Raw genomic sequence first — 13,410 nt, forward strand, 5'->3', positions numbered from 1 at the left:
ATTTTACCTGAAATTTAAGTAGAAAGTTTTCCTGTACAGGCAACAGTCTGGAAGGAAAATAGAGAATGAATTAGGAGAGAAAGGCAGTAGGCAATAGGAACAGAGACAGGGCAGGAACTTTTAATAGACAAGGAATGTGTTGGATGTCAGAAAAGATTTCAGAGCACTTTTTGACCAGGTGTCAAGAAAAAGCCCTATTTAATTGATGGGAGAAAGCTCAGCCTCTAAGGTCACCCAGCTCCATCTAGGTTTCTCTCGGGAGCTTGCTTCTAAGCTCTGCTTGGTCTCCCTGCCTGGTGGGTGGTAAAGAGAGGACAACTGAAGGCCCCGGAGCTTAATCTTCTAATGGCAAACAGTTCATACTTAAGTCTGAAGAAATGCAGAGAACTCAGAGTTTGCCCTTCTCAACCCTCACAAGGTCCCACGGTGGCCCGGAGGGTCGTGGGAATGTCTCGCTCCATTTTACAAGCAAAGGAATGGGGACCCAAAGAGGGGAAGCAGGGGGAGCCAGAAGCAGACCCTCTGAGTCCCAGCCTCGGTTTAGGGTACGGGTCCGCGAGATCATCCTCTCCGCGTTATATGTGAAGAAACTGCACCCTAATTCACAGAGACAAAGAGCCAAATTTGTCTCTGAATCTGGAGAGGGAGAGATTGAATAGAGGGTCCCGCCTTCAGAGGGAGTATCACCCCAGACAGTCAGCCTCTGCTGCAGCCCGGGAAAGACTCAAAGAGAGGCAGCAGGGAGAGCCCCCCACCACTCCCCTCACTCCAACCAGATGGAAGAGAAACATCTCCCCACTCTCCGTGCCACTGGGATTCCCATTAACCCCCGCTCCAGCCCGGGAACCGTGGATTGTCAGCATAAGGCCTTCTCGACGCTTAGAACGTCGGAAAAGCTACAGCCGTGGTCTGTCGGTCTGAGCTGTGAGACGCCCGAACCCCTGCTGCTCGTGTTATATTTATCGTTATCCTTGTCATTTATATTTGTTTCGTCTCTCCTTATATGTCTGTCGCCACCCATCCCTTCACTCTTACCTTGGATAGCCTTTGGAGGCCAGGGACTTTGTCTATATCTCATCCATGTTCCTCTTTCCCAGCGCTTAGCACAGTTCTTTGGACCCAGGAGGCACGTAATACCTACTGTTACTACTCTAGAAAGGGTAGGAATGTGAGGCAGTTCTTACCGTGACATCTCTGACAGGCCTAGTTTCCCATCTCCATTCATGTCAAACATTCGCAGCTGTTGGGGACGGAAAGAAGCCCTGTTATCTTGGGGCCAAGCTCCTCTACCCCAATGGCGGGGGGCTAGGAGGGACTCAGGCTCACCCACGCCTCTGGTTTGGGGAGAGGGGCTTTTACTGATGATTCTGCAGGCGCAGGGGTAAAGGGAAAGAGATGATGTGGAGAGATTTTTTAGCTGGGGGCCATTCGAACAGGTCCCATGCTGAGTGGGGCAGTTACTCAATGGACCCCCCCCCCCCCCACACCCCTTTTTCTGTCATCTAGGATTGACTCCAGGGGCCAAGGAAGTCCAGCCTGCTTCTCTCTGGGTTGCAGAGAGCTGGGGTGAGAGCCTTCCCCAACACCAGTTACTATGGCAACAGAACTATCTCCAGTGAGGAGGGAGGCAGCTTAGACAAGTCTCCGCCGGCTGCCCGGGTTCTGATATGGTCAGGAGACAGGCATGGAGGGCTGGGTGGAATGGCAGGAGGGAAGCCTGGGTAGAGGGAACGAGGGGCATCAAAACCCTCCCAGTCTCTCCTGGCTTCCTAACTGGAGAAAAATCGGGGGGCAGAAGAGATTTTCAGGGCCCAGCCCAGAGGGGGGAAGGGCAAAGGGGTTGTTTCCGTCCACCGGGAAGGCAGCCTTCCCACTCACTATGGTCTGTGTGTACTCCTGGAGTTTGGATTCGTCATAGGGCCGGTTCGCCTTCTTGAGCAAGTCTGACAGGAATCCCTGCAAACCCAGAAACCCCTTGTGAGAAGTGGGATGGCGCTCACTCCCCCTACCCCTGCTCTGGATCCCGGCTTCCTGACAAGGAGCAGTGACCCTTGCTGACCCCCTGGGGAACTGACCACGGTGGTCTTGAAGGCAAGGCGGAGACGATAGGAGGCTGTTGGGAATGGCAAGAAAGCTGAGGAGTTTATATTCCTCTTGGACTGAGGAAGCTCTCACTGGGATTCAAACCCTGAAGGTTCTGGGTTGAGGCAGCCCCTGCCTCATCTTCCTATTTCAACGGGGCTGGGAGTGACCTGGGACCAGTCTCCTCTCTCCCACTGTGGTGCCCCAACTCGGTTCAGCAGCTCCTCCTGGAACATGAAAATAAAGCTTGGAAAACAAAGCAAACCCCCTTCCCCCTCTCTCCTAGAAGCAGTTGCTCCCTCTCGGTCGCCAGGTCTGTTGCCATCACACGCTAAAAGCAGCTGCGTTAACACTGCTCTTTCTCCCGGACACTGGGGAGATTAGTCATTTCACACTCTTCCCTGCTCCTGGCACCAAACTGATAAATAAATCCAGATACCTTTGCTTCCCAGGTGGGAATCTTTTAATCACCTCCCACCAAGCTGTGCTGAAGCCCAGATTCCGGGGATGGAAACTGCCGCTCTCATCTCCGGTTCCTACTCTTTCCCCTGACTGACCGACTCTGTGCTGAGCATTTCCCCTCCCGTCTCGGACCTCGTCTGAATGGTATTTTCGACCCCTCCGTCCTCCTCTGGGGTCTCTGAAACAAGTAAATCATCCCCCTCCACCTCAAATATAAACTCTTTTCCATCAGCTTAAACCATTCAAGTTAGCCCTATCAATCAGTGGGTGGTATTCATCAAGCACTTACTGTGCAGAGCACTGTACTAAGTGCTTGGGAGGGTAGAATGCAACAGAATAGATAGACATGATACCTACCCATAAGGAGTTTTCCGACTAGAGGGGGAGATAGACATTAAAATCAATAGAAATGGATTTGTACATAAGTGCTGTGGGGCTGAGGGAGCGTCAGAATGCTTAAGGGGAACAGACTCAGTTGCATAGGTGATGCAGAAGGGAGGCTAGGATAGGGAAGTGAGGGCCTAACTAGGGAAGGCCTCTTGGAGGAGGTGTGATTTTAGTAGGGCTTTGAAGCTCCAAGGAAGGAAGTGGTCCTTGGAATATGAATGGAAGGGAGTTCCAAGCCAGAGGGAGGATGTGGGCGAGGGGTCGGCAGCAAGAAAGACAAGATCAAGGTGCAATGAGAAGGCTGGTGTTAGAGAAATGTGAGGACTGGGTTACAGTAGGCCATGTAGGAGGGAGAGACCTGTTTGAGTGGTTTAAAGCCTATATGGTAAAGAGTTTCTGACTGATGTGGAGTCGGAAAGACAGCCCCTGGAGGATTTTGAGGAGCGAGACGTGAACTGAGCTTTAGAAAAATGATCCGCGCACCAGAGTGAAGTATGGACCGAAGTGGGGAGAGAGAGGAGGCTGGGAGGCCAGCTAGGAGGCTGGTGGAGTAGTCAAGGAGGGATATGAGAAGTGCTCACATTCCATGGTAGCAGTTTGGGTGGAAAGGAAGGGAGGGATTCTGGAAATGTTGAGAAGGTATAACTGACAGAATATGGGGGGTGAATGAAAGAGAGGAGGAAAATGTAAAGATGGTAGCATTATCCAAGGTTACGGCTCTCCTCCTACTTTGCCTCGCTGATCTCCTGCTACAAACTAGCCCACACACTTTACTCTTCCAATTCCAACCTACTCACTGTTCCTCGATCTCATCCATCTCGCCACCGACCCCTCGTCCACGTCCTCCCTCTGGTCAGAAACTCCCTCCCTCTTCCAATGTGACAGAACTCCTACAGTCCCCACCTTCAAAGCCGTACTAAAAATCACATCTCTTCCAAGAGGCCCTCCCCAACTAAGCTCGTATTCTGCGTCACCTATACCCTTGTATCTGTGCCGTTTAGGCACTTGATATCCACCCCACAGCACTTAGGTATGTATCTTTATACTGGACTATTTCCTCTAGCTGTAATTTACTGTAATGTCCATCTCCCTCTCTAAACTGTAAGCTCCTTGTGGGCAGAGACTGTGCCTACCGACTCTACTGTATGGTCCTTAGTACAGTAAGCACTCAAATGCATACTCCTGATGGATCGCCACTGGCTGAGGACTGATGGAGAGAGGGAGGTTTCGATTTCTGCCAGAATCGAGCGGAGAGTTGCAGAGCACTGCTTGTCGTGTACCTCGGTGCCGGCATTAGAGTCCGGCAAGGGCTGGAGTCAGCCGCCGGGACCCAAACACGAATGACCCAAAATGCAGGGAGGGTTGGGTCAGAAAAGACTTCAGCATGAATAGGCCCACTCGTGCAAGGTATTTTTGGGTATGAACTGCAGGGCAAGTCCCAACAGCCCGAAGGAGGATAGCCCAGGGTGTCCCTTCTTCTTCCCTTCCCTGAGCTTTGCAGATTCTCCTCTCTTACTGATACTCGCGTTGGGTATATGCACTCATCTTGGGTCTGAAGGGTGACTCTAGCCCTACTAGGTTGCCGTGGCCCCGGGGCTTAGTCTGCACTGGGCCCAAGATTTTTGGCCCGTGCATCAGATGACTAATTTCAAACCAAGGTCAACGAAGGCAGTAGGGAATTAGGAAGTGGCCATTCCAGCTTTCAATTTGTCCGGTCTTTCAGACCAGTGATGATCCAGTGAGGCTAGAGGAAGGGCTAGTAATAATAATGTTGGTGTTGGTTAAGCGCTTACTATGTGTAGAGCACTGTTCTAAGCGCTGGGGTAGACACAGGGGAATCAGGTTGTCCCACGTGGGGCTCACAGTCTCATCCCCATTTTACAGATGAGGTCACCGAGGCACAGAGAAGTGAAGTGACTTGCCCACAGTCGCACAGCTGACAAGTGGCAGAGCCGGGATAGGTGTCCTTGGCCCGAGACTCTGGGGAGCTGAAGTGGGAGAGACACTTACGCGACTGGCCTGCTACCTCCGACCCCTCCCCCTAGGCCATTTTCCATTTACCAGTCCCGCTTTACCTTGAGCTCATTAGCTTCTATGTAGCCGCTTCGGTCCGTGTCGTACTTTCGCCAAGCCTGCAGTGACAAGGGGACACTGCTGTTATAGGGAGTGCCAGAAAGCTTAATACAGCGCAAAGCGCTTAGGACAGTGCTGTGCACACAGTAAGTGCTCAATAAATATGATCAAAAGAATGAATGAACTTCTAGTCTGCTTAAGGCCGGAACTTGGATGGCCTTGAAACTCAAAGACTAGAGAGGCAGTGCTTCCAAGCAGTTTCCCTCCCCTCAGCACCATCTCACGTCCGCCAAACTAACTCTCTTCCCCTCTTCAAAGCCCTACTGAGAGCTCACCTCCTCCAAGAGGCCTTCCCAGACTGAGCCCCCCTTTTTCCATCTGCTCCCCTTCCACCCTCTGATCCTCCCCTTCCCCCTTTCCCTCTGCTCCCCCACCTTTCCCCTCCCCGCCCCACGTTCTGCTCCTCCCCCTTCCCCCTTCCCCTCCCCTCAGCACTGTGCTCCATTTGTATATATTATTTATTACCCTACTTATTTTGTTAATGAGGTCCTCTTGATTCTATTTATCGTGATAATGTTGCCCTGTTTTTGTTCTGTTCTGTTTTGCTCTCCTGTCCGTCTCCCCCGATTAGACTGTCAGCCTGTCGTTGGGCAGGGATTGTCTCTATCTGTCGCCAAATTGTACATTCCAAGCGCTTAGTACAGTGCTCTGTACATAGTAAGTGCTCAATAAATATTATTGAATGAATGAATTCTCTGACCCTCATGATTTTCTTCCTGCAGAAAAGAATAAAACAATTTGAATGCGCTTCCAACCTCTGCACCTGATCGCTTACACTGGGGGAATGAAGGACAAACATCAGTTTGGTTGGTGGGTTCACACACGTAATTCTGTGTGGGTGTTTCAGAAATCTGTGTAAGCACATTTCTCTAGGGAAACAGGCTCTGGAGACGTTTCCCTTTACGCTTAGTGTTCGATTGACATATCTGGGCCTCATAGCGGCTCTTCCACGTTGTCCGTTGGCACCGCCACTTGTCTGCTGTGTGACCTTGGGCAAGTCACTTTACCTTGTCTCAGTTCCCTCTTCTACAAAAGGGGGATTCAGTACCTGTTCTCCTTCCCACTTAGACTTCGAGCCCCAAGGGGATCTGATTGTCTTTTATCTATACCAGTTTTTAGTACAGTGCTTGGCACCTAGTAGGTGCTTAGAAAAATCCCACAATTATTATTAGTAGTAATAATAATCATTTTACTACTACTAATAATAACAAATACCATAAGAATTATTGTTTTTATTAGGTTATATGAGAGAAACTGAGGCAAAGGGGGATGTGATGAGCCCCCGATGCCCCATATATCAGTGTCAGAGCCAGGAAGAGAATCCAGAAGTCCTAACTTTCAATAGTTAAGACAAGTATTCCCCTTTTGGAACCTGTTTAAATCTCATAGACTCCCTTTCGGTGTTTACATCATCTTCCTGGGACTCTTCCATTTCCTAGCATCCCCTGCTTCTTTCTCCTAAGGACATCCCTCGGATTTCTATTAACTGCCTCCTCGTCCCCACCACGTTATCCCTGATCTCTCCCACCAGCATCACCGAGAATCCCAGCACGGGCCAGAATGTATCATCAGGGGAAACACTGCTGCTAGAGAATGCCATCGGCTCTCCTTCTGCTCCTCCAGGGTGGTACCCAAGCAGCTAGGGCAGTGTCATGCACACAGAAGACACGAAATACTGCTGTTTTGATTCTGATAAATGCCTACAGAAGGGGAAAAAGCCCCGCAGTGGCTTAAATGGGATTTTGCAAGCTGACCGGTTTGGACTTAGGAGCAGAGGATGGAGGGTTAAAGTAAGATCCCCAAGCGGAGACACTGCAAGAACGGGTCTGATCTCTTCCCCACACAAATGCTAGCCGTTCCTCGGCTTTCGCATTTAGTTTCTCGTGTCCTTCGGCATGATTTGCTCAGCCTTTAGATCATTATTCTCTTCCCATTCAAGGGGAAGAGTTAAGAGACTTGGGCTTTTTTGAAATTCCATAGAAGTCCTGAGGCTGAGCTAAAATTAGAGAGCAGAGCGCTGAGGCGAGCAGGCGGGGTATCAATTCTCTGGGAGCAAATACCTTTCAGTGCTACAGTGCAGCCCATTTTATGTTTACGGATGATAGAAACTGAACAAGTAAAGAGAAGCCAGGGTGGAGAGGGAAGAGTAGGAGATGATTAGGGCAAGAAACTTTGGGGATTTCTGCCTTTCAGAAATGGAGAGGTTCGGAAGGCCAGAGGCAGGAATGGATTCTGAATTATTCCTGCCATTGAAAAAGACGATCAGAGTGATGTATTATCCCCCCCATTTTGGTCCTTTTGTCTGTATCTGAGTGTTTGGGTAAGTTTTCTGAAGGGAAATGGAGGTACAGATGCAAAAGACAAGTCTTTAGTCTCACGGGGAGCCAGTCGGGGGTGGAAATGAAAGTGGAACCGGAGACATTAACCTGAACCCCGATTGCCGACTGCAAGGCTACCTTGAACCCCGAGCCGAAGAAGGTACAATCTGTCTATAAAGAGAGTTGGCCATTGGAATATTGGACAGGGCCTGAGGATATTTATGGAACCATTTGGCCGTGAGAATAGTGTGGCATTATCTGAATAGGGGTGGCAGAATATGATGGCTGGAAACGGTATAACTCGGAGAAATGGTCATATCTAATTTGACTTGTCGTTCATGCGGATATTTCATTTGAGAGTTTTTCTGTTTCCTGGGTTTGGTTCCTTTTGGGCTCTCTCAGCCCCTAATCATTTCTGCAATTAATTATAGTGCTGATGCTATTGGAAATCGGAAATAGATTTAACACATGATTAACAGCCACATTAATCACATTAAAAAGCAATTGCTGTCAGCTGCAGCAGACAGTGGACTTGGAGGGTAGAGTTTGGTGGGGTTGAACTGCAGAGCTGGGCCTAAAGAAAGACTGCAGGATTTGGCCCCTAGGAAGTGAATTATTAGAATATAACTAGCATGTCGGTGGTGTAGTGGTAAGTTCTGAAGTATCGGGGCAAAATGGGGTGTAACTGTGAGTCCCAGCAAGTGATGGGGCGGGGAGCTGGAGCGAACCAACATAGGTCACTTTGGGAAAGGAGAGGCAGGTGTAAGGTGACCAGTTGTCTCACTTCAGTGGGCCGGTCACATTTTTCAGATTTTTTCCCACTGTTCACAAGGCCTAAGGGTGGGGTGGTGGGAGCAGAACCCCTCAGCTGGGGTTGGGGTGGTGATAGCAGGGCCACTGGTGCCTCTGAAGAACAGGAGGAGGAGAGCTCCTCCATTTTTAAAAATTGTATCTTTTAAGCACTTACTATGTGCCAGGCTGGCCTCAATTATTGGCTGCCATTATCGATGCCAACTTTTCATTTTGAGCAAGGGAATAATCTTATAAGTGATGAGAAGAGTGTTGGCTTCAAAGAGCTCATAGGCCAGAAAGCCACCATTTTGGTTCTTTTCAGCCCCAACTGGACACCATCAGGCCCCGTCAAAGACTTGGGACGAGTGAGTCTGGGAGCCTCCCTAGCTCATATTGCTATGGGGGACGATCATACCCACACTGCCGACTACCATGGTCTGCTGCTGCTCGTTGTCGTCGCCGCCCAGCTCATGTGGCAGCTTGGCTTCCCTCCCGAACAAAACTCTGGGAACAGGACCGTGGTGGTAACACTTATTCAGACCAAGCAGAAGTACCCTATTCTCATTTTCCCCTCATTTCTGTTTTTCCCCCTTCTCTCGGCCTCCGTTTCCTTTTCAGTCGATCAGTGGTATTTATCGAACAGTTACTCGCTGTACTAAGCCCTTGAGAGAGTATAATACAACAGAGTAATAATAATAATAATAATGTTGGTATTTGTTAAGCGCTTACTATGTGCAGAGCACTGTTCTAAGCGCTGGGGTAGACACAGGGTAATCAGGTTGGCCCACGAGAGGCTCACAGTTAATCCCCATTTTACAGATGAGGATCCCCATTTTACAGATGTTCCCTGCCCATAACGAGCTTACAGTCTAGAGGGGGAGACGGGCAGCCTTCGCCTCCCATCCTGCCCTTTTTCCTAAGTACCATCCCACCTCCTTGAGCTCCCTCATATTTGAGTCACCTTAGGCAGGAGGGTCCCTGAACCATAGAGCTTGATTTGAGAAGGTGTCTGGCTTAGTGGATTGAGCACGGGCTTTGGAATCGGAAGGACCTGGGTTCTCATCCCAACTCCTCTACGCGTTTGCTGTGGATCTGCGGGCAAGTCGCTTCACTTCTCTGTGCCTCAGTTCCCTCATCTGTAACGTGGGGATTAAGACTGCGATCTCCATGGGGGACAGGGATCGTGTCCAACCTGATTAACTTGTATCTACCCCCGTGCTTAGAACAGTGCTTGGCACATAGCGAGCACTTTGCAAGTACCGTAATTATTATTATATGCCAGAAACTCCTGACTCGTGCGCGCAAGTTTCCGATCGCCAATCCTATTCTTGCTCCATTAACAGAGAAGAGAGCTGTATTTCAAGATCATCTTTCATTTGCAGATCCTGAAACACTCTATACCAGTCTTGGTCCGACAGTAATTCAAGTGCCAGATCTGCAGTGGCAATGAGGCACAGCCTGGGCAAGCGATTTACCCAAAGTCACCCGGAAAGTCACGAGTGGTTCCGAGAGGAAAGTCCGGAAAACACCGCTCTGAACTTTAGTTTCTCCATCTGTAGAATGTGGAGAATTAGCTTTTGCCTCTTCCTTTCTCCCGGGAATGTGGGGAAGGAGAAAGGGCTCTGTGCAAGGCGTTTGATCACTACAAGCGGTTACTGTTGTGTTTGGAAGTGGGCTACCTCTCAGCCCAAGGGGCCGGGGAGGATTCAGAATCTCTCTCATGTTGCCCAGACCCTCCTTTGGCCAGCTGATTCCGTTGACTGAAGCCATTTGGGCAACGATAATAGAAAAAGCCCAACCTGCCCTGAGGAATATTTTAATCAACTAGCAAGAAGGAAGGGATAGCGAGAATGGGAAAAGGCCCCTGGACTCACCTCCATGAATTCTGCACTGGAGCCCACGTGCTGCCGGAAGCACAGTAGAAAGTTCTCCTCTGTGGGCAGAATCTGAGCCAGCTGTGGGGAAAGGAGCAAAACGTCAAGTGAGATTTGGCAAGGGTCTCATTTTTGATGCCCAATTCAATCCCACTCCGACCCCAGCTCCAATTACTTACAGCCCCGGGTAACATCTAACCCCCTGTCTGTTTGGTCCGAAGAGGGCCATTTGGTCCCTGATCAGTCGTGGCTATTTATTGAGCAGAAAACACTATATTAAACACAACAGAAGACACATGTTCCCTGCCCTTGAGGAGTTTGCAGCCTAATAGAAATGGTTTTTCAATTTCAGGCAGTTTTGGGGGCCTCCATCTTGTGCCTGGACAGGGGTCCCAGTTACTAAGTTCCAAATGGGACTCAACTGCTCAGTGGATTGTTTTTGAGCAAGTTCCACATGGGAGTCAACTGCTCAATGGATAATTTTTGAGCATTAAGCTGAATTCCACCTTTATCTGGTTTCTTCCTGCTCTGTAGACCTGCCCTCAGTCATCTCAGTGGGTCTGAGGGAGCAGGCCACAGGACAAATGAGGACAGCAGTTTCTTTGGGACTAATCCACTGGTTGCTCCTGGGTGGGTGATCCATTCTAGAGCACTTTTTGATGTGATTTCCCAGGAGTAAAACATGGCTCGCCTAGAATCACCTGGATAGATGGAAGCTTGAAAGGCCTTATGTCCAACACCCTGGCTTCAGACAGGACTATCAAAATAACCTTGGTTGATAAAAGAGGGCTTGCCCTGAGTGATTGAAAGTGAGAAATTAACGTCAGTGGAATTACTGCAGAGAGCCGAGCTGTTCATCGTGTTCCTGGGCACGGGACAAGCAGCAGGTGACTGGCTGCCACAAAGGCCTGATCGAGGCAGACCAGGGTGGTTAGGGGGAAGAAAACCATCAAAGTGGCTCAGTCTCCCTAGAAATGGTTTCAATCCTTCTGCTCGTCTCTCTGAAGGCAGAGTTACCAGCTTTCTAGAGAGGAGGAGCGGGGCCATTCTGCATCCTGGCGATGTCCTCATGTCCTGAGGCGACCCAGTGACTCGGGCCTGATTCCTGAGGCCCCATGCCTTCAGTATCTGTGTGACTTTAACTGTGCCTACTTTGGAACGGGCGAACCCCAGTGCCGTCCTTCCCCAAGGAGTCCAGAGGGGAGGGAAGTGATAGTGTAGCAGATGGTCTTCTTATTCTGGCTGGAGCTAGAGTAAGAAGCTCTAGCTGTTACTCTAGAGCAGTCCAATATCTCCAGAGGGAGGAAGGACCCACGGACGCAACCAAACAACCCCTCCCCCAACCCCAGCTCACCTCAGCCATTTCGATTTTGCCATCTGAGTTCTTGTCATACTTCTGCATGAACTCCTTCATCTTCTCTCCGAAGCTCACACTCTTTGAATCCTGTGGAGGCATGGGGGAGGCTGACTCCTCTTTCCTTCAGGTGCTCGCCCACCCCCACCCCTCGTGTATTTCTCCGGGCAGGACAGTTTAAGATGAAAGGCTCTTGTTGAGTTTTAAAGTGGTGGTCGAAGCAGGGGGTCTTGGGAAGGGCATGGTCGGATTGAACTAATCCAGCCTGGATCCCTTTCGTCTGCTAAGGATCAAGAACCCAGATCCTAGCCGTACTTTCCCGAAGGGAGACGCACACGATCTCCGGAGAATAGAGCTCCAGCCTGCTCTGTACCCGTGTCCCCATCCTTACGCCTCACTCCCCCAGGTAGCATCTCTAGGCACTTGCTGATGCCATGAGCTTTAGTAATCTGATTTGATGTGGAGGGGAAGAATTCCAGAAACCCACGGCTAAACAGGCTACTAGACCTCTTGCGGTCCATCCTTTTGTGCCCAGGTAGGGCTGCCCCAGATAGCGGGGAATGTATTTCCCATATTGCAAGTGGAAAAACTGAAGCATAGAGAAGGGGAACAATCCATCCTACTGCATGTTAGTAATGGAGCGGACAACAGAACCCAGTTCTTCCAATTTCCAATCCAGTGCTCTCTCCTCTAAATCACAATCACTTCATTATGGTTTGATCACTCACCCGCCATCCACAGAAGCAAACAACTAGAAAAGAGTTCAAGAGGTTACGTGATCCAGTCCTTGCTTCCAGACAAGTGATAATTTAACTAGCCAAGACAGATTTTCTTCTGCTGTTGGTTTTTTTGTTTTGCTTTTTAACTCTCTAGCAAGTCCGTAAGTTCCTTCGGCAATCTGTCGTCATGTAATCATCTTTGCCGTCGAGACATTTTTCCTCTCGTCTAATGAAAAAATGGATTGGGGTTTTCTAAAGAGCCTCGCCACACGTGTTAAGTTGCAGGTTCCAAGGTACTAGCTACTGGCATTGGAATTTCATGAGTTGGGGGCCTTGGATTTAATTCCAAAAATCTCCCTCCGTGCCCTATTTATTTTGGGGCCAGTGTCTGAATCTCAGTTTGCTCAGCTGTAAAGTGCTCATTTCCCAAGGGGACAGTGGGGCTGAATGAAGTGCCATGGAAACCCTATGGGACTATGAGGACTACTATTTTGAGACTATTGCTGGTAGCTTAAAACCAACAACACCAAGATGAAGAGTGGAGAGACCTGGAGAAGCTAGTATCTGGGTCACTTGCTCTCAAAATCTTAAAAATGTCAGCTTGAGGATAAGCACGCATGCGGTCACCTCGGCGAGCTGTGGTAACGAAGGATTAGGATGATACGGTGAAATCCATCCATCGACGGTATTTACTGAGCGGTTACTTTGTGCCAAGCACTGGGGGGAGATACATGATAATCAAAGCAAATGCAGTTCCTGTCCCATATGGAGCTCACGGTCTGAGAACGAGGGAGTAAAATTGAATACCCATTTTACAGACAAGGCTGAGAGATTTGCCCAAGGTCAAAGCAGGCAAGTGGAAGCCACATCCAAAACATCAAAAACTTGATTTACCCAGTGGTTTAACCTCCTCTCCCACCAAGCCTTTCATTAGAAGCAGATGCAGGAAGCAAAATGAACTGATTTGACTGGTGTAGGTGTCAAAAAGAAATAGAGTAGCCAAAAGCAGCAGGAGGGGGATGAAGTTGGAGCCAAGAACCTGGAGAAATTGCAGCCCCTGGATTACTGAGAACTCGTCATATCTGATTTATGAGTGTGAAAACAAATATAAATTTAAAAATCCAATATAGTTGCAAGCCAAAACAAACAGTTGAGGACCAATGCCAGTTAACTGTTCAATATAGCTTCTTTCCTGCAAACTATCTGCCTAAAAGATTTTTGAGAATTCAGTAAAACTGGGTCGGCATTAGGGGGAATTGGGGCAGATATGTTGTTCCAAATGACTTGTC

General features: G+C 49.2%; 1 protein-coding gene across 1 annotated transcript in view; it reads right to left on the minus strand.

Annotated features, from left to right (window-relative positions):
• Positions 1–13,410, minus strand: part of CALB2 (calbindin 2) — a 34,873-nt gene that overhangs the window by 6,266 nt on the left and 15,197 nt on the right. The window contains exons 3-8 of the mRNA XM_001507094.6: positions 11,403–11,492; positions 10,049–10,129; positions 5,007–5,063; positions 1,879–1,956; positions 1,185–1,240; positions 8–47 (exon numbers count right to left, since the gene is read on the minus strand). Coding sequence (XP_001507144.2) covers positions 8–47; positions 1,185–1,240; positions 1,879–1,956; positions 5,007–5,063; positions 10,049–10,129; positions 11,403–11,492 — 402 coding nt within the window. The remainder of the gene's footprint in view (positions 1–7; positions 48–1,184; positions 1,241–1,878; positions 1,957–5,006; positions 5,064–10,048; positions 10,130–11,402; positions 11,493–13,410) is intronic.

This window comes from Ornithorhynchus anatinus, chromosome 11 (assembly GCF_004115215.2).
Source record: "Ornithorhynchus anatinus isolate Pmale09 chromosome 11, mOrnAna1.pri.v4, whole genome shotgun sequence".
NCBI lineage: Eukaryota > Metazoa > Chordata > Mammalia > Monotremata > Ornithorhynchidae > Ornithorhynchus > Ornithorhynchus anatinus.